Source organism: Ovis canadensis, chromosome 7 (assembly GCF_042477335.2).
Source record: "Ovis canadensis isolate MfBH-ARS-UI-01 breed Bighorn chromosome 7, ARS-UI_OviCan_v2, whole genome shotgun sequence".
NCBI classification, from domain to species: domain Eukaryota; kingdom Metazoa; phylum Chordata; class Mammalia; order Artiodactyla; family Bovidae; genus Ovis; species Ovis canadensis.
Window position 1 is genome coordinate 62,089,645 of NC_091251.1, and position 24,210 is coordinate 62,113,854.

Below are 24,210 nucleotides of genomic sequence, written 5' to 3' on the forward strand. Positions count from 1 at the left end.
GATTCTACAGGGTATATAGCAAAGAATATATTTAAAAAGTGGTGTTTTAAAATTTTGAAATTTAATTATTATATTTTTGACTGTGCTGGATCTTCGTTGCTGTGAGCAGGCTTTCTCTAGTTGTAGTGACCAGGATCCTCATTCTGGTGGCTTCTCTTATTGTGAGCCTGGGCTCTAGGGTGTGTGGGCTTTAGTAGCTGCGGTTTGTGGGCTCCAGAACATAGACTCAGTAGTTGCAGTGCATGGACTTAGTTGCTCCAAGGCAACGTGGGGTCTTCCCAGAGCAGGGAAGGCATTGGCAGGTGGATTCGTAACCACTGGACCACCAAGGAAGTCCCCAAAAGTGATATTTAAAATTTTCTCTGGATAGTCAATGATAAAACATGCTAATCTAATGCAAAGGTTATCTTATTATAAATCTTAGTATTTCTGACATAATGGAAAACATTGTTCATTTTAGTATCTAATATTTCTAGACACAATAGCTAAAAGGGCAGTCAGATGCTTTTGCAGTCAAGAGTAGCATTCGGGACACAATATACAGCCTTGACCCAGCTGTCCTTCCTCCCCCACATCCTTTAGTTCTGTGGGTCTTTCCAAGGAAAATAAAAGTGAATCATGCAATTGATTTCATCAGAGGCAGACATCTCCTCAGGACTTTTGTCTGTGGGAGTCCTGTTCTGGGGAAGAGCATGTGAATGATGAGCTGTGTAGAGCTGGGGCTATGCCAAGGTCAGGTGAAACTTTGACATGCATAGTGAGATTCTCTTCTCTGAATTACGTGAAACACAGATCCAAGTAATTGCCAGATCTAATATTTCCTTTGCATGCTCTGTGGTGGAATTTGCTGGTCAAAGCATCATTATTTCATTTATTGGGAAGTTTGAGATTTGATATCTAAGTCTTTGAGATAGTCCAAGTTTTCCATCAGCTTTTGTAGCAAGCATTAGTGAAAGAGGAAAATGGTACTTAAATAGTATAATCATTACAGTGACCGACTGCCCAGCTTTTATGGTTATCATTAGTAGTTTTAGGAGAATTCTACTACTCTCGGTTTGGTTCAGTGAAATAATTGTATGATTTGTTTGATGGAAACTCTTAGTTTAAGTAGAACTTTTTTTCTTTGGGTGAGCTGAATGGTCTTGAAGGGTATGTGCTTTGGGACACACAGCTGTGATTAACTGGAATTTCACTTTATGGAAATGCTAATTATATTGTAAAGAAGTACCTTTCCAGCATGCTTCAAAAAACTGATCAGAACAAACTAGCAAGGAAATATGGAAAATTTGACTTAATTGTAAAAGACATTTTAAATTAGAACAGTGGATCTCAGATGGCTCTTAAATTTGTACTTATTTGCATATATTACCAATTAGTCAGAAAATTGGGAAATTTCTGGTTACACTAATATTTGAATATAGTTACATAACAGTTTTGAAAATCTCAGTTTATAATAGTGAAATGAGCTCCCTTTTAAATCTAAACCCTATTAAAGCTTTATGCAAGATTCTTTATGTAACTTCGGTTTCCAAACAAAGTAACCATTCCAGATAAGGTATAAAATCATTTATTCTTCACACTGGGTCTTCGTTAAAGCTCATCTGATCTTTCGTTTCAGTGTTTCGGAGTTTGCTTCACATCTCACAAAGGTTTTCTCCCGGGCTGGGTGAAGTACTAGATCATTCATGTTTTCTGAGCAAAATGTCATTCTGCATAGGAAACATCAAACACAGCACTAAGTTTTGGATGGAGCTTATTGAAATGTTTTGTCCTTTGTTAAATACTCAATTCATGTAACATAAATTTTATGCTATTTTTTAAAAGAAAAAAAAATAAACTAGGTCTTTATGACCACAAATATTTTTATAACTTCAGAGAAAAACAAAAGCCAAATCAGTTAAAGCAATCTGAGTAAGGCTTCCAGGAGCTCTTCATGGTGTGATATTTCACTTCTGTAAAGAACTCAAAGTCCTGGGGCAGTCCTGCTTTGTTCTGCCTTATACAGCTCATCAAAGCTTTGAGAGTAACAATTGTTTCTTTCACTACATGACCCTGTCTCCAAGGCAAACAGTCGCACTTTCTTCAACTGTTCCTCACAGGCAGGCTTCGCTCCCAGCCTTCCTTCTTTGGACACACTCCAGTTTGTCAATAGCCCTCTTAAAGGTACCTGGGCATGAGGCCACTGTCACCAGCGTCTGCTTGGCTCAGCACTATAAGCCTGCCCTTCCCTCTTATTTGATCTTTCAGCCACAAAGGACATCACCATGGGTTCTGGGTCTCTCTTGGAGACCAACAGCTGATGACTTTGACCATTGGTTTGGCCTGAGATGCTATTTTGTGTTACTGACTTCAACTGAATCTATTTGGGGGAAAAAAAAAATAGCAATAGTCACAGAGAATTGTAGTTTATAGCTTCTTTTTTAAAAAAATTATATCTAAGGTCAAGTGTTTACTAAATCAAACTTCTAAAATTAAAAAGTATTATAATTATGGGTACATTTGAAAAATTCAAATAGTAAAGAAATATATGTTCAGTTCAGCTCAATTGCTCAGTTGTGTCTGACTCTTTGCAACCCCATGAATCGCAGCACGCCAGGCCTCCCTGTCCATCACTAACTCCTGGAGTCCACCCAAACTCATGTCCATTGAGTCGGTGATGCCATCCAGCCATCTCGTCCTCTGTCGTCCCCTTCTCCTGCCCCCAATCCCTCCCAGCATCAGAGTCTTTTCCAATGAGTCAACTCTTCATGTGAGGTAGCCAAAGTATTGGACTTTCAGCTTTAGCATCAGTCCTTCCAAAGAACACCCAGGACTGATCTCCAATATATAAAGTTGAGTATTAAAGGTCTTCTCCATCACCTTTCACTAATATGACTCCTCTCCCTGTTTTCATGGTTTGGTTTCTATCTTTCCAGACCTCTTTGTATGCATTTACACTTGTATGGGTGTTCATATACAAACATAAAATTTGTTGTATGAATTTTTCTGAAAAAATTTCCTCATTATCAAATAACATACTTGGAAACCTGTTTGTGTAAGTATACACACATCTATTTCATTCTCGGATGGACCTAAAGATGATCATACTAAGTGAAGTAAGTCAAACAGAGAACGACAAATATCGTATGATATCACTCATATGTGGAATCTAAAAAATTATGCAAGTGAACTTGTTTACTAAACAGAAATAGACTCACAGACATAGAAAACAAACTTATGCTTACCAAAGGGAGGAGTGAAAGGGAAGAATAATTTGGGAATTCGGAATTAACAGATATACACTACTCTACATAAAGTAGATGAACATCAAGGACCTTAGCACAAAGAACTATATTCAATATCTTGTAATAACCTATAATGAAAAAGAATCTGGATAGGTGAATCACTTTGCTGTATACCTGAAATACTATAAATCGACTATATTTTAAAGAAAAAAAATCTACTTGATTCTTTCTCACCTGCTATATAACATTCCAGTGTATGGATGTACCACCATGCATTTAGCCATTTTCCTTTTAAAGGAGATTGGGATTTTCCCCAATGGGTTAGTATTTACAAACACTACTGCAACAATCATTTTAGTGCATAGATATCCTTAGTGGATATGTTGAATATTTCTCCAGGGTAGACACCTAGCATAAAATTCTGGGTCAAGATTCTGCATATGTCAAATTTTGATAATATAAGAGACCAAGGGCTTCATCTACTCTGTTTACTACTGTATATTCTGTGCCCACAGTACTGTCTAGCATAAGATATATGCTCACTAAATATTAGTTGTTGAATGAAATTCCCCTACAGAAGCTCTGTAATTTATACTTCCACGAATAGTATATGAGAATGCCCATTTCTCCACACCTTTACCAACTCTGGATGTTATCTGTGTTTTAACTCCTGCAAAACTAATGGGTGACCAGTGATAATTTCATTGATTTTTGGTCTGTGTTTATATGATTACTGAGGCAATCAAACATCTTCTCATTTTGTTTAGCCAATCGCTTTTCATGTGTTGCTATAGAAAATCTTCTCTGCTCTCGGTCTTCACCCTACAACAGTCCTCTCACCCCTGACTTTGTGCTTTAGAGGAGGAAAGTCACCTCTCATTCAACTCCTTCCACAGAGGTAAAGAGCAAGTCACTTAACCTTTTTTTTTCCTCTTATTGTTAGCAAAGAGATTAAGAGTGTGAGGTTTAATGTTTGCATCCCAGCTCTGGGATTTTAGTTTGTAAAAGGTACTCAGAAATTAGTAGTTGTTATTAGCCGCATGAGGTACATATTATAATTCCCATTCATTCCTAAAGAAATGAGTCTCAGAGAGGAACAATTATTGTCTGAGCCTACATAGGTGGAAGCAGTGAAATCAAAATTTGACTTTAGGTCCAGCTGATGCAGAGGTCATTGGATTCCGTCTGCGTATTGCTCTTCTCACTGCCTGTCTCTCTGGGAATACCTCTTGGCCTCCCTGAAGCCTGCTGCAACATTTACCTACAGAACCAACCTGAACCATTGTCTTTCTTAGACTTCTAGACCCTGCAATACTAGATTCTCACTATTCAGAGTGCGATCCATGGACGAGCAGCATCAGCAGCGCCTGGGAGCTTGTTAGAGATGTAGACTCTCAGGCTCCATCTCTGCCTACTGAAGCAGAGCCTACATTTTAACATGATTTCCAGATGATTCATGTGCACATTAAAGTTTGAGAAACCCTGGGATGAAGCAGATCATTAGTAAAATTAACGCATCTTGTTTTCCTAATTAGGTCCTGGAGTTTCTTAATGCCCAAAGCCACAACTCTGATATTTTTTTGGCATCCTTCCCAATGCCATTGGGTACTCCAAAGACCCATAGGAAGCACTGAGTTAAAAACTTAAAGAACTATAGGTCCCAGATCCCTTCCTTCCTTTTCATGATGTACCTCTTACAGCCCTGAGGAAAGCTGTGATGTGCATACATATTCATTTCCATCTCTACAACACTGCTAGATTAAAGAAAGTCAGATCAATGGGACCATGACTAATGGAGGCGGAGCTGTTAGAAACTGCAGAGGCAACGAATGGGCAATGGATCAGACAAACTAAGTCAGACCTGGGCTCAGACAATTATTAGCAATGTCCCCAAGCTGCGTAACTCCCAGGAGCCTCAGGCTCCTAAGCTGCACAGCAATACTGCCTGTTTCAGAGGGTTGCTGGGAAGCCTCCTTGAGGTGAATGCTCTAGAGCCCCTAGTTCAAGCCCATGGTGCAGCAAGGGCTCTGTAACACTGCTCTCATTCCTCCCTTCCTTCTGCAGAGCTGTGTGGGTAAGCACCAGGGGAGAAGGCAGCCCTGTGTTTTATACTATCGTTCAGGTCGAGGCACCTAGAACTGTCATGGCGAGCGGCCTCTAAAACTGAGGATTTACTCTCTAGCTGAGAGAATCCGGGGAGGGTTGATGCTTAGAAGCTGAGCTGCTCTAAAGGGGCAACAAGTCATGCAAGAATAGCTAAGCGCTGAAGAGGAGAGAAGCAGTTTAATTTTCTCAAATTGATCATGTGGAGAAATCTGTTGGCTGACTGCAGAGTATGCTTTTAGTAATTGCCAGGATTTTGTATCCCAGGGAGATAAAATCTCAGAGTGCGGTTGTGTGAGGGACTCAGGGGGCATAAATCTGCCACAGGCGGCTGCTAGCAGTGACACCCCAGGGGTAAGGGAGGAGAGCAGTTCAGAGGTGAGGGGCGTGCTGCTCTTCAGCTCCGCTGGCGGCACTCCAGAGAGAAAGCGGGCTGCTCGACAGAGGGCAGTAGGAAAGGAGAGACACATTTCCTGAACAGAGTGGGGAGGAGACAGGAGAGAGTCTGCGGAACTGCAGAACCACAGAAAAGCATGGCAGCCCTGGGAAAATATACCGAGCATCCCTTTGCTCTGCTGAGAGCACTAAGGGAGCATCTGGACATCCTTTCTTGCCTTAACTCCCTGCCCTCAACCCACCTCTGCGTGTCCCAGGGCCCGTGGGCCAAGGGAGACATTCAGTCACACAGAACTGCACCTCCTGAGGGTAACCCGCTGGTCCACACCAGAATTTCCTAGGGCTCTTATCACCAAATGTGTGGTCCTCCATAGACCACAGCCAGTCAGAAGGGTGGGTCTGGGGATTCTGCATGTTTCATATGCTTCCCAGTGATCCTTTGGCATTCTAAGATTTGAAAGGTGCCACTTTAGTGTGAGATTTTGAGATTGTGATCTGCTAAAAGCATTTCTCTGGGTAAACAACAAAGAAGAAATGGTCACTTTTGGGTCCTTGCTGTTCAAAATGTGGTCCTTGGGCCAGCACGTGGCGAAATCTGAAAAGCACTGGGCCAGTGAGTGGTTCTCAGACTCTGGAGGCAGGTAGCTATTAACTGGGTGGGGGGCGAGGGGGAGAGGAAAGAGGCTAGATGGGAATCAGAGACCTGGGTGTAAATCTTGGTCCTTCCGCCTGTGGCTTTGGGAACTCAGGATGGTCATTGCACCTTTCTGAGCATCTGTGTGCCATCGTTGGAACATAACAATGCCCACTTCATAAGATAAATGCAAGTATTAAATTGTGAAAGTGCTGACGTAGGTAGACGCTCAACAGATGTTACGAGGAGGTTGAAATAGCACTCACCTTTGCTGTGTTTCTCCCACTTTGACTCGGATGCTCTTTAGAGCGAGGCCTGAGTGAAGGGACTCTCTTCTCCAGGGGATGATGGTTTGGACTGTATTCCAGACATTGGACCACACCATGCTGTTTTCCCACTTGAACTTGATTATGATCAGTTCCCCAATGTCCACATCCAATGTTATTAGAAAGGAAAAGGTTTCATTACTAGTAATTCCTTTGCTCCTTGAAGATACAAAGGAAACCAGACATAGTCAGTTGATTTGTAACGGCAAAGTGATGCTTAGGGACTTTCAGGATGTGTTAGATTTGCCTAAATGACTTGGGATGGTCTTTTCTTCTGCATTTCCCAAAGTGGTTGTGGACAGACTATTAATAGAGATAGCAATAGATGTTTCAGGATAAAAAGGGGTTTTCCAGAGCAGTAATACTGGGAAAACCATCTTATTTTCTGTGATAGCATGTTTAAAAGGTTGCAAGTGTTCTGCAGGGATGAATCTAGCTAACTTCCTTTAGCTCAGGCTTCCTAATCTCTAGCTTAATACATCAGGAGAACTGCCTCCAAAAAAGGCAGGTGTTTCTGGGCAATACAGCTCTCTGTAGGTTTGATCAACACATGAGCACAACACTACAGTCTTCCCTCCAGATCAGTGCTTTTCTTCCTCCCCAACATAAACAGAAACTTCCATGAAAACAACAAGTATAGCAGTAATAGAAAACCACATATAAAAGGGATGCACCAGTTTGGAGCAAAATTTAAATGCAGATCCTTAGGTTTCATTATCAGCTTTACTCACTAATCTCCAAGACATTAAAATGTCCCAATATTGACAGAGCAGTCAGGCACTCTTTCCACTACTTAGAACAATTCCTGCTCCCCCAAGGAGAGATTTGGGATGGTGCAGAGTTAACACTGGATTTCGGGTGAGACAGGTGGCTGGAGAATTCCCTGGCTCAGCTCATCTTAGCTCTTCCTGCAGGATGTTGCAAAGCACCGTTTAGGAATCCACCCACCCCACTAGGCTGGGAGCACCCTAAGGGTAGGGTCCTCTCTACCTCTAGTGCAGAGAGCTGACACATCCTTGCTGAGTGACTGAATCAGTGGGATGATTGGAGGTTCAAAACCAGGGGTGGTTTTCGGGAGCCTGAGAACCGTCCCTGGAGCAGGTGAAGGCTGGTGTCACTTCCCAAGGAGAGCCCATGCTGAGGGTGGAGATGCTGAAATAAAGCGGCCGGTGAAGCTGGCCAGCCTGTGCAGGAGGCGTGAGGACACTGCCTGTGTCGTGAGCAGGTGTGCAGCAGGGCGAAGGACCACTGGGGAGGGCTGGCAGTGCAGGCTGACTGAATGGAGAATTCGTGCCAAGTTGAATGAGACCAGCTTTATTTCCGGGTTACGGTTTTTGGGACTCACTGGCAAGGTGCTCAGGGCCTTGCTGGGGACAGGAAGGTGTCCTGCGCCTGCTCCCAGCTCTCCTCCTAGACTGGCCGCCTCTGGTTCCCCTCTCCATTCAGCCCCTGTCGCTTCGGGCCCATCACAAACACACATGGCAGCAACATAAAGTAATTTTGGACTGGGCGAGGCCGAGGAGGCGTGACAAGGTGCCAAGCACCAGCGGACGTCCCATCTGACAGGGTGTTTGGGACACTCATACTGGGCTGAGAAAAGTAAGCTGTGCCTGGCCCGACCCTTGGAAAGCAGAGTCCATCCAGACCCTGTGAGAAAACTAAGCCTGTCCTCCCCACGGATGGGGCTGTATCTCATACTCACAGAGTGATGGGGATCTTCTGCCTCTCCCCTCTTGTTCCGAGGAATGACAAGGCAAAAGTCGGTTCTACAGGGTTCTCAGTTTGGTTGATGAACCGAATCTTGAACTGGTAATGATAAACTAGAGAGAGGTGGGATGGCGAGGGAGAGAGAAAGACAACATAAGCAGAAATTTTTAAAATAAAAAATCTTATATTTTTTAAAATTTAAGAAAACAGAGAGAAAAGTATGGATGAATAGATACCCCAGTTTTGTTTTCTGGGTGGTGGAATTCCGAATGTTTTTTTATTTTCCTTTTTTTCCTTCTCTGAATTTCTTTAATGTCTAAGAGGACTTATGTTTGTAATATAATAAGTATTATCCAGCAAAAAAAAAAAAAAGGCAAAATAGGAGTATAGTTGGTATTCTCACTAATTTCTACATGAAGTTCTGTTGCACTATTCCATGTATTTAGCAAGAGTCCCCATTTATAAATGAAAGGATAGACTGCCTTTGAGGCCACTGACAAAAGCAAGAGAACACACTGCTATTTTCACTTTTGCCTGTAAATTTGATGGTGTTAGTTTTAGTGTGGGACAGACCAACAGCCAAGAAATATGCCCTGATGACCACATCTCTGCCTTCTGGGGCTTGGAAACTGGTTTTGTGGGGTTCAACAGCAGATTTCCTGATAGAAATAAGATGAGTTCTAGTACCTGGGCCTAAAATTGTCCTATCTTTTCAAGTGTCCAGAATGTCCTTCTTCTGTGTTGCTTGGAATAGGGAAATTAATTCTATTCTTCTTCACCTAAATATAGCCTATATTTAGCTAATAAAAGCAAATCCCTTCCTATCAGACAGGCGTTGTTAAACATCTTACATGGCATCATCTCAGTTACTCATCATAATGACCCTATGCGGAGGATATTGCTATTATCAGCCTCATTTAAAACATTTTTATTTATTTTTGGTTGCACTGGGTCTTTGTTGCTGCACATGGACTTTCTCTAGTTGCGGGGAGTAGGGGGCCACTCTTTGTTGCAGTGAATGGTTTCTCATTTCGCTAGCTTCTCTTGTTGAGGAGCACATTCTCTAGGTGTACAGGCTCGGGAGTTGTGGTGCCTGGGTTTAGTTGCTCTGAGGAATGTGGAATCTTCCTGGAGCAGGGATCAAACCCATGTCCCCTGCATTGCAGGCGGGTGCTTTACCACTGAATATCAGGGAAGTACTATCAGCCTCATTTTATAAAGAACAAAACCAGGGCTAGAGAGGTGAAGTGACCTGCTCAGGGTCACATAGCAGAGTCTGTGCTCATGGCCTGGAGCAATTGCCTTGCTCAGCCTGCACTGTTACATCAACCAGGTGTGGGGCTATTTCCAAAATTATCCCACCTCATTTCCAAATAACTGATGGCTGCTTGGACTTCTTTATCTTGCTGTCTCCATATTCTCTAAGTAGCACTTTAGCTTAAACAGGCTTAATATGGCATGTCAACTTGATTGGTAGGACTGCCTGGGGCTCTATGTTGAGATGGGCTGTGAGACCATGTCTAGGCTCTTAGGAGGACTGCTGTCTGCCTTGGGCAAAGGATAGGGGATATATGATTACTTGTTATTTGCTTTTTCTGTTCTAGATGATGATTAATCTACTAATCCTGATACAGTGCTTGCACATAGTCGTTGCTTAATAAACATATGTGGGATGCATGAACTGGCAATTTGTTTGGGAATATCAGGATGCGTCTGAACATTAGGAAGATGGAAATCACCCCAGAGAATTCAAAGTCAGAGTTCTAAGCTTTGTTGTAGAATTCCTCCTGGAAAGCATAGATCATGGAACTAACCACTTGGTTATCCATTCCATGCACTCAGCATGTGGAAATTCACCATCCTCAAGAATCAATCTACTTACTCCCAAATGGTACATTTCCACTGGAGGTTGGTAGCTATACACAGACCTGGCAGCAGCGGTGGCTAATGGCACACTGCCAACACATCAGCTGCAGGGTTCTGCTGTGCCTGTATTGCTGGGTTTCTGAGTTATTTACACAACTCTAACCTTTGGCATAAGCCCATTTTCCTGTTTGGGTTTTGCAGTGGATTGGCTGCAGTCCTCTGCATAATAGGTGCTCAGATACTCCAGCCTGGAATAAAATAGTCAGATGCTCTCAAGACTGTGAGGCTGTGGGTGAGAAATAAGAGAAGGAGCGAGGGACCCCAGGAAGGGTCCCTAAACCCTTGAGTGACAGTGGTGGAGACAGAGACTCTGGTCTATCATCGCAGAAGCCTCTGGAGAGATCTTATGCTATTTGGGGGTCTGTCTAGGGAACTCTGTAACAAGTAAATAGTCTTGTAAGTTGAAATGACACAAAAAGATCGAGACAAGACATTGGGGGTGTGGGGTAAAGTGTGGACAGGATGACATGAGAGAACTGGTCTCTAGTTAATTCCCAAACAAGGAGACAAAGAATCTTCCAGAGTATGCAAGGAACTCAGAGCAACCAGTTTAATATGTATTCATTAGAAATCTACTACCCAGCCCAGTGCTAAAAGCTGCTGGGTATAAGCGAATAAAACAGTGTAACTGGCTGTATGCATGGTAATACATTGACTAACATTTATTTTGTTTACCTGTGCCTGGCACTTTGTATTTTTATCTCATTTAATCCTCATGACCGGTGATACTATTATTATTTCATTTAAGAGAAGAGGAAACTGAAGCACAGAGAGGTTAAGTGATTTTTCCAGTATCACACAGCTAGTAAGTAGCATAGCTATGATGTAAGTCCAGGCCCCCTGACTCCAGAACTTGAACTTTTAAGAGTTTATACCCAGGACCAATAGCTTTATATACCCTAAGGAAAATGTTCATGTGTGGAAAGAGGTTGAAGTTCAAAGACATCGTAACAGAATTTTTAATTAAAAATAAATTAAAAACACCCTAAATATTCACCAATAGAGAAATGACTATGGACTAATAAGGACAATTATTGTAATTACCATTTAGCTCTTTGTTTTGTTCCAGACACTGAACTATTGTTTCTCAAAATTATTTCATTTCTCTTTTCTACAACTTTGTAAGATGCCTACTTTAACCTCCATTTGCATCATTTTACAGATGAAGAAGCTGAAGCTCAGGAAATTTAAGTAACTTGTCCATTGTCGTGCAGCTATGAACTAGCAAAGCTGCAATTAGACTTTAGTCTGCTGATTCCAAGTTCATATTCCCAAACATGTGATTTACTCTTATGAAGTGATTAAAAGATATTTTTGGAATGGTTTCAATGCTTATGAAAGAAGTGGGGGAAAAAACCCCCAACCAGCCATCAGGATACACATTGTACATCTAACATGAGACTAATTCTAATAAAACAGAATGCACAGAAGGAGGGAGATTTGCAAAAATATTAAGTGATTATCTCTGGGGAGGGGAGAGAAGTGATTTTTATTATCTTTTTTGTGATTTTCTGCAAGTTCCACATTTTCTGCAATGAGCATGTATTCTAATTAGACTCTTCCTGGAAAAAGAAAAATTTTTTTAAGTATTAAGCAAGATCACAGAACCAGAAGCTGTGGTCCTGGCCTTAGAGGGGCTTGCAGCTGGGAAGCAGAGTCACTTCTGTGACCCTTGTCACCTCCTATCCAGTCTCATGGGCATCAATGTCCAGGATCTTCTCTCCTTGAGGGCAGTGTTGGGGTCATGTTAACACTTGAACCTCCGTGATTCACAGCAAACATTGGGAATGTAAGGAGTGCTTCTGGGGCTTTTTGTGTGAAAACAAGGCAGAACACATGTTACATTAGGGAGTCTAATTGTGAATAGGACTGATCAGAATATTGCTTCCACTTGTTGAGATCCTACTAAACATCAGGGTACATACTAAGTGCTTTTTGTTGTTGTTTAGTTGCTAAGTCGTGTCTGACTCTTTGCAACGCCCTGGACTGTAACCCACCAGTCTCCTCTGTCCATGGGACTTCCCAGGCAAGAATACTGCAGTGGGTTGCCATTTCCTTCTCCAGGGGATCTTCCCAACCCAGGGATCGAACCCACATCTCCTGCATTGACAGGTGGATTCTTTACCGCTGAGCCACCAGGGAAGCCCTATACTAAGTGCTTTGCATACATTATTTTTGTCCTCCAGACTAAATGAGGATAATACAGTGAGACTGCATTTTCTGCACCTGCCCCTGCTGTCCTGGTCCACTCTCTACCCAGTTCTGGACCCCAGGATGTGAGCCCCAGAATCTCATCTCCCGGCTTCCTTATTGGATGGCTTCTGGTTCACACTGACCCACTGTGGACGCGCCAGCAGGAGATCAGGGCAGAGCAGAGAGAGCTCAGGGTATTTCTCTGCTCCCTCCTGCTTTGAAGCCTGACTGTAGTAACTGCTCTCCCTGGTGAGCTGCTGTCGGTAGCTTCTCCTCCACAGCTTACATTCTCTTCGGCTATTCCTTCTTTTCGCTTCTCCGAGCACCCTGTTGTTAGATTTGAGGTGCATTAACACCCCATGTTGCTTTCCTTAATATCACCCACCTTCTCTAAGGTGGGTGCTTTCTTTCTGCCTGCTTTCTTTAGCTGACTCAGGTGAGTGGAGTCCTGTTTACTGCTGAGACCCAGAGAGGTAGGGTGTCAGTGATCCCAATGAATTACAGATAAGGAAGCAGAGATTTGCGATTCACTGGTGTCTCACTAGGTAAAGAATCCTCCTGCCATTGCAGGAGATGCAGGTTCGATCCTTGTGTCAAGAAGATCCCCTGGAGAAGGAAATGACAACCCACTTTAGTATTCTTGCCTGGGAAATCCCACGGACAGGGGAGCCTGGCTAGTTACAGTTCAGGGGGTTGCAGAGAGATGGACATGACTTAGAGACTAAACAACAACAAAGCAGAGATTTGGGGAGGAGTCCAAGTGACTCAGGTAGTTAGAAGTGGAGCCGACTTTGAACCCAGGTGTCTGTCTGATTCCAAAAGGCCCTTCCCACTGTGTCCTGGGATTCTGGTTCTGGCAAGCTGAATCTTCCCTTTGAAAGCAAACAGCCAACAGCCCTGAAGAAAAGCTGCAGTCTAAACCTGCCTCCTGTGAAGCCACCGAAACAAAGTGCCTGCAGGGTCTGATCCACTGACATCCATCCTGGGCTATCACTGCTGCGGCTTCTTCGCAGTTGCTGGTCTGCTAAATGTCCAGCCCCTGGGGCAGGGATAAATGTTTCATGTCCCTGCACTGGAGATGGGATTTTATCTTCCTTTGGTCTTAAAATGTGAGTAGGAAGAGACCAATTTCCATATCTGAGATGTCATGGTTCCCCAAGATTCTGAAGGAAGGGATTGGCTTTGATGATTGCAAAGGTCCTGTTAGCTCTTACATCCTATGGATGAGAATTATCTGTGCCCTGCAGTGTCTCCCTGGGGCAGGACCTATGCAGGAGGTCAGAACCATCAAGGCTGTGTAAATCGTGGAGGTCACAGACGTGCAGAAACATGGGCACCCACGTCAGCAGAAGCATGATGCCCAAACCCGTCACACGATGACAGCACAAGGAATTCCGTTTGCCCTGCACTAGGAAAGCCACTTTTGGTGAGAAATACTGAAATTATTTTTTTCAGTATATAAGAGACTTTCATGTTTAGAACCAATTGTTCTTATTTTGGATTTTGTGTTTTTCCTTAAAAAAAGAAAAAAAGACCATTTGCCTTTTATTTTCCACCACACCCCAGGACAATGATGCTGGTCTAACGATTAAGGAAAAAAGCATGAATAATTTTTGCTCACTTTACCTTATGGCATGTTTAATAAGGATTTTAAAAAATGATTTCAGGGTAATGCTTTTGCTCCTGTGACTGCAGGGAGCACAACGTGTTCCTCAGTCCAGGCAGAAGTTATTTCAGGACTTAACGGTGCAAAACATGAAATAGCCCATTAACCTTGGATGAGATCAGGCAAAGTCCACCTGGGGTAGAGATACGAGACCTCTGGAGAGTCTCCTCACCAGATCGCCCCTTAGGGTTCAGATACCCTAGAAACCCTGGATCCTAGTTTCATGTGGACCCCACTGGTGCCACTTAACAAAAAATAAGTTTCTTTTTACAAGGTAGCCACTATGGGCACCGGGTGACGGAAATTTATAAAAAAGCAAATTTTTTTTCTTTTTTTTTTTGCTCTCATGGAAAATATTCTGAATCATTAGATAGTGGCTTTGGGAGATATTATGACCATCTTTGCAGAGAGGTCGTTTTTTTTTTGAATGTATAGATTTTTCTCTCATGGAGATGGTAAGAATGAGATCTTGTGTTCTCTTGCAGCACTAAGGTCTTGTTCCTAAATCTCATATGAACCCGAGAGGGAGGCTGAAAAGCATGAAATTGAAACGATGGTCTTAAGCAAGGGATTAATGCATGACTAGCCAGCACTAGCAGGGGCTGGCTGAATGAACTTAGAACAGATTCAAGGGAAGAAGAGAAATGGGCTTTTTTGTTTTTCTGATTTTAGTTTAAGATAGCATTTTTTTTCAATTCATCCATTTTTAATTGAAGGATAATTGCTTTACAATATTGTGTTAGTTTCTGCCATACATCAACATGAATCAGCCATAGGTATACATATGTCCAGAAGAGAAGAGTGCTCTCATCAGCTGGTGCGAATTCTCACTGGCTGGCTGGGCCCAGAGAGCAGGGAGAAAGTACAGGCAGGAGGAGGACAGGGAAGAGCGGAGGTATGATGGACTACTATGTCTCAGGAATGAGCTGTTAATAATACTGAGTGAACTGGTCTCAGTCCTAATGCTTAGGCCATGTGTGGTGAAAGGAGAGAAGGCCATGGAATGGGGGAGACCTGGGGTCAAACATTGTGTTTGATACTATGCAGGGCCCTGTGGGGCTCCTGGGCACAAGGTCTTTCTGTGTCCCCCATTTCTTTGATTATAGGAAACAGCCTTCATTCAGCCTCCATGAACTTCCCTGAGTTCCAACGGGCAGATTCAAGCAGTTGCTAATTAGGGGAGGGAGGGGATTCGAGACCATGGAGAAACTAACGGTCAGGAGAAACAATAGTGCGGCCTTGGGGGCAAGGTCCTGTTTCCACATCAGGGGATATACACCACAGTATCCTTTACCCATTTTGCAGATACTGGAAACCCACCCCAGGTGGAAGAAGTTATAACAATGGTATGCTGCCCACAGCATGTAGACCCCAGAGCAACTGGTTGATGATGCTGACTCCCACTTACCTCACCAGCAACCCAGAAGAAGAATGTCCACTAGCGGATCATACCCCTTTTGAACAATTACTATAAAACTTCTCACTATCTTGCCCCAGTTTGGACACACAGTTTTGAGGGCATTAGCCAGCTGTGGCCCCCTTTGCCTGGCAAAGCAATAAAGTTCTTCTTTTCGACTTCACCCAAAACTCTGTCTGAGATTCGATTCAGCACCAGGGTACAAGTTTTCAACATAACATTTGCTCCTTATAAGCTGGGTGACTTTGGGGAGGTGATTTAGCCTCACTGAATCTCAATTTATCCGTTGGAAAATTAGGCAACATCAGTCTCCCCACTTCCATCTCCGTCTCTCTCTGTAGGTTGTTGTGAGGATTAAATAATAAATGAAATAATTTATGCAACACATCCAGCGTAGTGCCTGCACCTAGTAAGCTCCCCTGAGTGCTGCTTCCTTCTCTTCCACCCGTTACCACCTCCAGTCGCTGTGGGGATTAAATTAGATAAGGTGCTTGCTAGCAGGACTACATACAGGTTTGTTTCCCTTCTCCTTCTCTTTAAAAAAAAAAAAGCTCCCAAACTAGCAAAATTTCCTTCCAAGAGGGTGAGTTTGGAAGTGGGCGATAAATTGCCTCGTTTTCCTCAACGACTGTTTTCCAGTTCTTTTTCTGTTCCTGCTGTCCTCTTCCATGTTTACCCGAATTCTGGCGTATGGTTGTAGAAAATAGATCCTTTGATGGTTTTGTCAAAATATCTTGGGAGCCAGAGGAATGAAGACCAAGTTAGTCATCCTTTCTGCAACTACAATCAGGAGGCGATGTTTATCTTGCCCAGCCAGACCCTGCACTGAAATATATAGTACAATTAGATGTTCTTGAAAAATGTGGCTTGTGGATGCTCGGTAACCAGGGATGGGCCAGTTTGTTCCTTTATGAATCTATAAGTACTCATCAAAGGCTGGAGGTGGTCATTGAAATAGACTTTGGGAGCCCAAGTCACAATGATCATGGCATGGTGGCTGAGGAGGGGAGCAGTTATGGGGCCTAGATTAAAGACTTGATGTCAGCACTATCAATAGAACTTTCTAGATGATGGAAATGGTCTATTTTTGTACTCTCTGATATGGCAGCCACACAGTTGAGCATTTGAAAGGCGGCTAGTATGACTGAGGCTTCAAGGGTTTGATTTTAAGTGATTTAAGTAGCCACATATGGCTAGTGTACATTATAGAGGGCTTCCCAGGTGGCACAGTGGTAAAGAACCCACCTGTCGATGCAGGAGACATGGGTTCAATCCCTGGGTCTGGAAGAGAGCCCCTGGAGTAGGAAATGGCAACCCGTCCCAATATTCTTGCCCGAGAAATCCCCTGGACAGAGGAGCCTGGTGGGCTACAGACCATGGGGTCGCACAGAGTTGGACACGACTAAGCGTGTACGAGTAGAAGCAATATACAAGCTGCGGCACCCCAGGAGCAGCAGCTTTCACATGGGTGGGAGTCTCATCTGGGCATAATTTCCAGCTGTACCCAGGGTACCTGATGTGGCCGAGGGGCTCTGCTCCCTGCCAGCAAGTGAAATTAGGCTGAGCAGATTAGGGCTGGAAGGGCTGAGGTGGATCTGGGGAGAATTTGGAGGGCCCAGGGGAGGGGAGGGTGTGGTGCAGGCTGCAGCTCATCCCTGGAATCTCGTTGGTGCTGGGGGTTTGGTTCAGGCAGTCTTATCTCACAGTCCCAACTCCGTATTTTCCCTGGATATCCCTGGAGCAAGATGAGCAGCTGATGAGGAAGACTCAAGTGCTGCCTCCAGGGGACTCCTCTTCTGTCTTCTTGGGATAGATAGCCCCTGTGCACAGAGCGTAGGAGAGGGTTGGTCTCCCCTGAGCCCCCCTGAAGGAGGGCCTCTGCTGACCCTGGCTCATATTATGCTTGAAGAAGGAGTGAAGGCCTGGCACAGTGGTTTTGGCAACTGCTGTGTGGGATAGTGCTGCCCTAAGGCGATTCCTTGGTTCTCCTTCATAAGAAAAGGGTTCCTTTGAGTTCATACCAGCCGTGTGTGGTGATCAGGCATCTGACTCCTTGGCAAGGGAAAAACTCAGCCCAGCTTGTGGCAGCTACTCTTCCCTCCCCTCTTCCTTCTCTTGACTCTCTCACCTCCCGACCCTATCTCCATGCCCCCAGTAGAAGTCCTCCAGCAGGACCCAGTCCCTCACGTCAGATGCACAGACCTGCCCAGGAAAGTGAAAAATGACCCTGTCTCTTTCCAGCTGATCTCAAGGAGAAAGCAAGACCCTTCCCCACCTCTCCTCCTTCCCTCAACGCCATAGACAGACCATGGGCAGGTTACTGAGATAAAAACCACTCGACTAATTGTTGGGAGTGCTCAGTTGCTCAGTCTTGTCTAACTCTTTGCAACCCCATGGACTGTAGCCCACCAGGATCCTCTGTCCTTGGGATTTTCCAGGCAAGAATACTGCAGTGGGTTGCCATAGCCTCCTCCAGGGGATGGCCTGGGTCTAACTGCTGGCTCTGCTAAGAGTTCCTCTTGTGTCCCTGGGCAAATGATTTTCTCTTATCTGGGCCTTTGTTTCCTTGTCTGGGAAATGTGGAATTGAACAGTTTCTTGAAATGCTAACATTCCAGGATTAGAGTAGATCCAGTGAAATGTGATTATCAGAGAGGCTTAATCACTCCAGGCTGCACTGCCATTTGAAAGAGGAGCTGGTTAACTGAAATGAGTGTCTAATTGGCAGCCTGGATCGGGGGATCTCCCTGAATCAGGAGGCCTTCCAAATTCCCTCACCTGCTCCAGGTGCCTCAGGCTCCTCCACCCCTCCAGGAAGGACAGCTGAAGGGACCCTCTGCCCCTCAGGCAAGAAAGATCCTGCCCTCATTCTTCTGCTCTCAGAAGCTATTCGCTGCTCAAACGGATTTCTGTCATTCCTGGGCGGCACAGAAGGGCAATCTGGCTGGAGAGCAAAAGTTCAGATAAACAAAAGAATCCTGTGCGTGGGAGCTTGAACTTGGGAGTGTGGTAATGAAAGGAATGCCAGCCTGGGAGTCAGAGGGACCTGGGTTCTAAGCCTCCTTCCAGGCTAACCGAACCTGTGGACCTCGCCTGGCTGTTGTGGGCACCATGAGGAGTCTGTGGCTGCACCAAATGTTTTTGTGTAAAACGCTGTGCAAATGCAAAGCAGTGCTGAGGCCTTTCACCTTCTGTAGCTACAGATAAATGCAGAGTAACAATCAAATGGCACTGGGCTCCTCCCAGGGCCGTGAGCCAGTGCTGTGAACAGTAAGATGCTAAATCACTCCTGAGCTGTTTTAAGGATTAGGCAGAAATGTTAATGGCAACAGATGTCCGCTTGTTCCCTCCAGGAGGATTTAGGTTTCAGTGAAGTATTTCTCTGCTGGCTTCAGCCCAAATCATGGCCACAGCCCTTTTTCTGACCTCCAGTTCAACCCGGCAAGCAGAAGGGGCTCACTTTCTCCCCTGAGGCTGAGAAGCAGAACTTCTTCTAGGGAGGGCCTCAATAAGACAATAATCTCTTGTAAGATAAGCTGATTAAAATTTAGGAAGAAATGGGGAACCACAAATGTAGTCTGGAGCCCAGGTTTTTCCTGGAAGCCATGAGGAGAGATGAAAGCACTGGGTTCTAGTCTGGGTTTGGAGAAGCTTCCAAGGCCCTGTACAATGAAACCTGGTGATCCAGGCCTTCCGGATCTAACTTTCTGTTAGCGGAAGCACACTGACTGAAACCGCCCATCCTGGTCAAGCACCATAGTAATCACTTGCAAGGAGGTCCTGGTAACGAATGTGGAACTAACAAGCTACCACCACCTGGAGGAGTTCTGGAAAGGTCAAAAGGAGACACCCTGTGTCCTACCACATTCCAGAATCTTCCTTGCTGAAATCCATTTTGGCTGAGCGATGCGTGTGCCACCAGGAAGGACCCTGAGTCAGAATGATTGGCCAGAGAACCTGGAAGCTAATCCCGTCACCTTTAAACCTGAGGTGTCGAGCCACATGGAAGAGCAGTCCTCCTGGGTTCCCTTACTCTCTTGCTCTCTGCCCGGGTGCCCCTTCCCAATAAAGTCTCTTGCTTTATCAGCTCGGACAATTCATTTCTGAGTGTTAGAAAAGAGACCACTCTCTGGTCCTGGAAGGGGTCCCACTTCCTGCAACAATGCTAGGGGACCATGAAAATGGATGAAGAGAGCAGCCAACCAAAGGACTGTTCCAGAAAGTATCAGGCTTTCTCCTCTAGCACTTGTCAGCGAGGAGGCCACATTCTTGGGGAAAGAGAGAGGCATGTGTCATCATCCCGGTCTGGAATCTGTGCAAACAGCAGATCCAGCAGTAAGCTCCAGGAAAAGACTCCGGAGAACTTGTGAACCTTCAGACAAGCGGCTGCATTCTGCCCTTGTGAAGGCTCCCTTGCACTCACCTTTGAACGGGGACTGGGCTCGAGTCACCAGGAAGAGGCTCTTGCTCTTCTTGCTTTGCCACTCCTGGCGGGTGTGGTAGCCCAGCGTGTTGCAACGACCCTTCTTGCAGCTCAGACACAGGCCTTGGCTGAAGCTGTCCATGTCCCTGCACAGGTAGGCCGTGCTCTGCATGTCAGCGTGCAGCAAGGAGTCGATGAAGAGGTGCACTGACCGCTCGTGGGCACATTTGACGGTCTGGGTGATGGCTGGAACACAGGGCAAGAAGGACGTTATCATCTCTTAATCTGGAAGATCACCTTGCTTCTCAGTGCAGGGTAGCACCATCTCAGGAAGGAGGACGGGAGCGCTGAGGTCAGAGGTCAGCCCACTGACTACAGTGGGTGGCATAGCTGTCGGAAAACTACACAAAAAGTAGACCCTTTGCAGGCACTTACTGTAGGGGCATAATCCCAGGCTCTGAAGGGCTGCTGAGGGCACTCTGTATGTTATGGTAGGTGTTTTAATAGGAGCCCTGAGTCACTAAGAAAATACTGAGTTCTTTAAGCCAGTGTGTGTGTATGTGTGTGTGAATCGCCCAGTCATGCCTGACCCTTTGGGACCCCATGGACTGTAGCCCGCCAGGCTTCTCTGTCCATGGAATTCTCCAGGCAAGAATACTGGACTGGGTTGCCGTTCCCTCCTCCAGGAGATCTTCCTGACCCATTGATCCAACCCAGGTCTCCTGCGTTGCAGACAGCTTCTTCACCATCTGAGCTACCAGGAAAGTTCTCTTTAAGCAATTCTTCTGGAAATAAATTGTAATTCATTTTGGAAATATTTTAGTCTCAAACAGTTAAAAATGCACAACTGCTGATGCTGTAAGGGTGAGTTGGCAGAACAGGCTTGTGTGGAATGCCTCTTTTTATTTATTTAATTAAAACAATTATTTTATTTTTGGCTGTGCTGGATCTTTGTTGCTGCACACAGCCTTTCTCTGGTTTCAGAGAGCAGGGTCTACTTTCTCTTTGTGGTGCACAGGCGTCTCATTGTGGTGGCTTCTCTTACTGTGGAGCACAGGATGTAGGGTGTGTTGGTTTCTTCAGCAGTGTGGTGCACAGGCTCAGTTGCCCCACAGCATGTGGGGGTCTTAGTTCCTGGACCAGGGATGGAACTCACTCTCCCTGCAGCGGAAGCGGGGAGTCTTAACCACTCGACTTCTAGGGAAGTCCCTGGAATGCCTCTTTTCTTAATAAAGCTGGCTAAGCCAATGCCCAAGCACTCTTGGGACTTGACTACTGGTCTTGTGAGAGCTGAGGCCTCCCTGACCATGTCCCAGAGCAGCCATAGCCTGCTCAATGTAACTGACCTAGACGACCAGCATGGGGATTTGCTTCGAGAAGGACGTGCTCCAGTGACCAGGTCTGAATGGACCTAAGCCAAAACAAGTTTAGGAGGTTTCTATACTAAGGATTTTGACCTTTTTGGGGGAGGGGAGGTTGTTTGGGGATCTCCAAATCTTAATCTTTAGTGTTCTCTAGGAGTGTTGAACCACCGCAAGGTATGACAAGAACTTCCTGTGAAAGTGGACCCCAGGTAGCTTAGCCAAATAATTTTCCCCAGGATTAGTCATCTCCATTCCTGGTCACAAGCGGCTCTATTTGTTGAGCACTCACTATGAGGCAGGTACTACTGAGTACCTTCCCTGAATATTCACCACAGCTCCTCAAGGCAGCTCTTACAAGTGAGAAAACTGAGTTTCAAAGACAGTCTCTAACTCATGCAAGCTCACCTAGCCAGGAGGTGGTGAGGATGGTAAAGCAGTTATCAACTGACCACGTCAACACATTCACCCCAGAATGGGGTCACTTTCAAACATAAGGGTAAAGGAAATGGAGAAAAACCACCCTAAGGTGGGCAAGCTAAATAAATATACTTGGTCCCATCATTCTGAAGTTTAGCACAAAATAGAAAATGGTAGTAATTGGGCAGAGGCATTCACCAGGTGATCAGTTAATGAACAGCATCTAGGGGTCTGTGTTGACCTTAGGGAGGGTGTGGATCTGGGAAGAGAGCTGGCTGATCACCAGGGACTGCTGGTGATTAGAGGGCAGTGATCGGAGAGAGATGTTAAGGAATGATAAGGGGAAATTCCCAGAAAGTTCTCAGGCTGGTGAAAGGCTGGGAGTCCAGCCAAGATGAGATAATGTCGAATGTGAAGGTCATTCTGATACAGGAGACATGAAGGTGGATAAGGAAACACAAGATAGTGTGTGCTCAGCTCAGTTTTCAAATGATTGGGAGAAGGTGGTAAGTAGGGGTGGGCTGGGGGTCTCCAGTTGGCTTAGAGTGAGTTGGCAGGTCTTAATCAGGATATTATTTTATAATAAAGAGAAACTTGGAATGCTTATGAAATGTATGGTTTTTGCTCACATTTTTGTTCTTTAATCCAGGGCCTGTTATCAAGGTTCATGTCAATGTTTTGGTTTTAGGGTTTGAGAGAGAAGGGGGAAAACACAACCCAGATAATGCCACAGTCATTTTCTGCACTGAGACAAAGTCCCAAGGAAGTCACAAGGACCTATTTAGAGCTGAACTTTGAAATAGAAGAATCTCAGTAATGAATGTCCCGTGGGGTCAGCTGATTAAACCTCATACTTGGGAGACCAAGAAGCCATGATCTATTAAGTGGATTAGCATGGGGCCAGAATAGAGGCTCCCCCTGAATGAGGAAGCTTCTGGAGAAAGAGGAATGACCACAGGCAGCAGGGCTCAATTTTCAGAAGGGCTGATACCCCAGGAGAGACTTGGCTGGGTATGGTGAGAGGAGATGAGAAGTGGGAATTCCTGGATGTGCCCTCAGCTCATCCTCCGTGTCTGAGCTTCAGCAACCACTGTCTGTGAAGAGGAAGGTCTTGCCTGGGAAACAGCACCCTTTCCCACTCACACAAGCCCTCTCTGTGCATGGACTAGGTGACCATTCACTTTGAGCCCCATCCTTGCCAAACTCTTCCCCAAATCTCACAGATTGGATTCCCCTGGATCCAGAGGCCACACCAACTGTGGGGAGTGTAAGCCATCATAGGCTAATGTCTCTTTCTCACCATTTAAGCCATGCTTGGCGAAATGTTTGTAGAGCTCTAGGAAGTGGCATCCAGGCTGGTAGGAACCCCCATTGGGGTAGAAGTCATAGTGTGCTATGGGCTGTTTGATGCCCACACTCAGGCCCATGTGCTCCCAGGTAAAGGTGTGAATGGCGTCCACAAAATTGGCGTCATCTGGTGAAAGCCGGTCACTGAGGGAGGCTTTTTCAAACAAAGGGCCTGCAGCATCCAGCCCTAAGAGGAAAGCAACGGGAAGGATCAAATTGGAGCAAGAGGAGGCAGGGAGAAAGGCTCTTTTTAGCTTTCTGATGTTATTGCACATTCATGAGCTAGCAGGAAGAGGAAAATCCTAGGGCATAATCTTTCTCTAGAAAATCTTGCCATGACTTTTTTGCAGTAACATTAAAGTAATTCATGGTGCTTAAAATCGGACACAGGCTGGTTATTATCTATGGGGAAAAGAGGTTTGCAGGAAATATCCAGTGGTAGAAATGAGGTTATAAGGGAATGCTTGATTTATTTAAGCAAATCAGTTTTAAGTACCTTTCAAGCTACTTTCGAGAGCATCTGTTTGCATACAAAAAACCACTGTGTTATTGTAAGTAGTTCTAACCTACCCATCAAAGGAAGAATTTATTTGCCTGCTTGTTGTCAATAATTTTCCTAAACAAGCTGGCTTTCTCTGTACACTAATGTCATCTCATTGGAATGTTCAGAACAGCCTTGGGACACTACTGTTCTCTGGGGAAAATGTCATGAGCAAATAGGATTGCTCACAGCTCTGTCCTTAAGTGACAGATATGTTTGCATGAGACAAGTGGCAGTCTCTGGCAGACTATAGTTGGCGAGTATTTATGCACTCAAGGAGTTTTGTCTATCTTTCTTCCTTTACCTTTTCTGGAGGACCCTTTGTTGACCTGTATCAGGCCTGGCTTCTATCCTCGGTGGGGATGAAGGAATTGACATGGGGTCATGACAGTCCTTGCTCTCCGACCCTCACCGGTAGTTACACGTGAAGGCTGTGGTTTATATTTCTTTCTTCATCAGGCTGACTATGAGATGACAGCAGAGTAGTTAGCTGTCCTGTCACTTCTGATGTGTGTGGGCCTGGCTAA

At 44.9% G+C, this 24,210-nt stretch overlaps 1 protein-coding gene across 5 annotated transcripts in view; it reads right to left on the bottom strand.

The window, feature by feature from the left end:
• Positions 1-1,551: 1,551 nt before the first annotated feature.
• The window catches only part of LIPC (lipase C, hepatic type), a 187,510-nt gene continuing 164,851 nt past the window's right edge, over positions 1,552-24,210 (bottom strand). For all 5 annotated transcript variants that reach the window (XM_069596386.1, XM_069596389.1, XM_069596388.1 and 2 more), the window contains 5 exons: positions 23,096-23,329; positions 20,015-20,260; positions 8,386-8,503; positions 6,624-6,842; positions 1,552-1,709 (listed from right to left, as the gene is read on the bottom strand). In XM_069596386.1, coding sequence (XP_069452487.1) covers positions 1,598-1,709; positions 6,624-6,842; positions 8,386-8,503; positions 20,015-20,260; positions 23,096-23,329 — 929 coding nt within the window. In that variant the 3' untranslated portion in view covers positions 1,552-1,597. The remainder of the gene's footprint in view (positions 1,710-6,623; positions 6,843-8,385; positions 8,504-20,014; positions 20,261-23,095; positions 23,330-24,210) is intronic.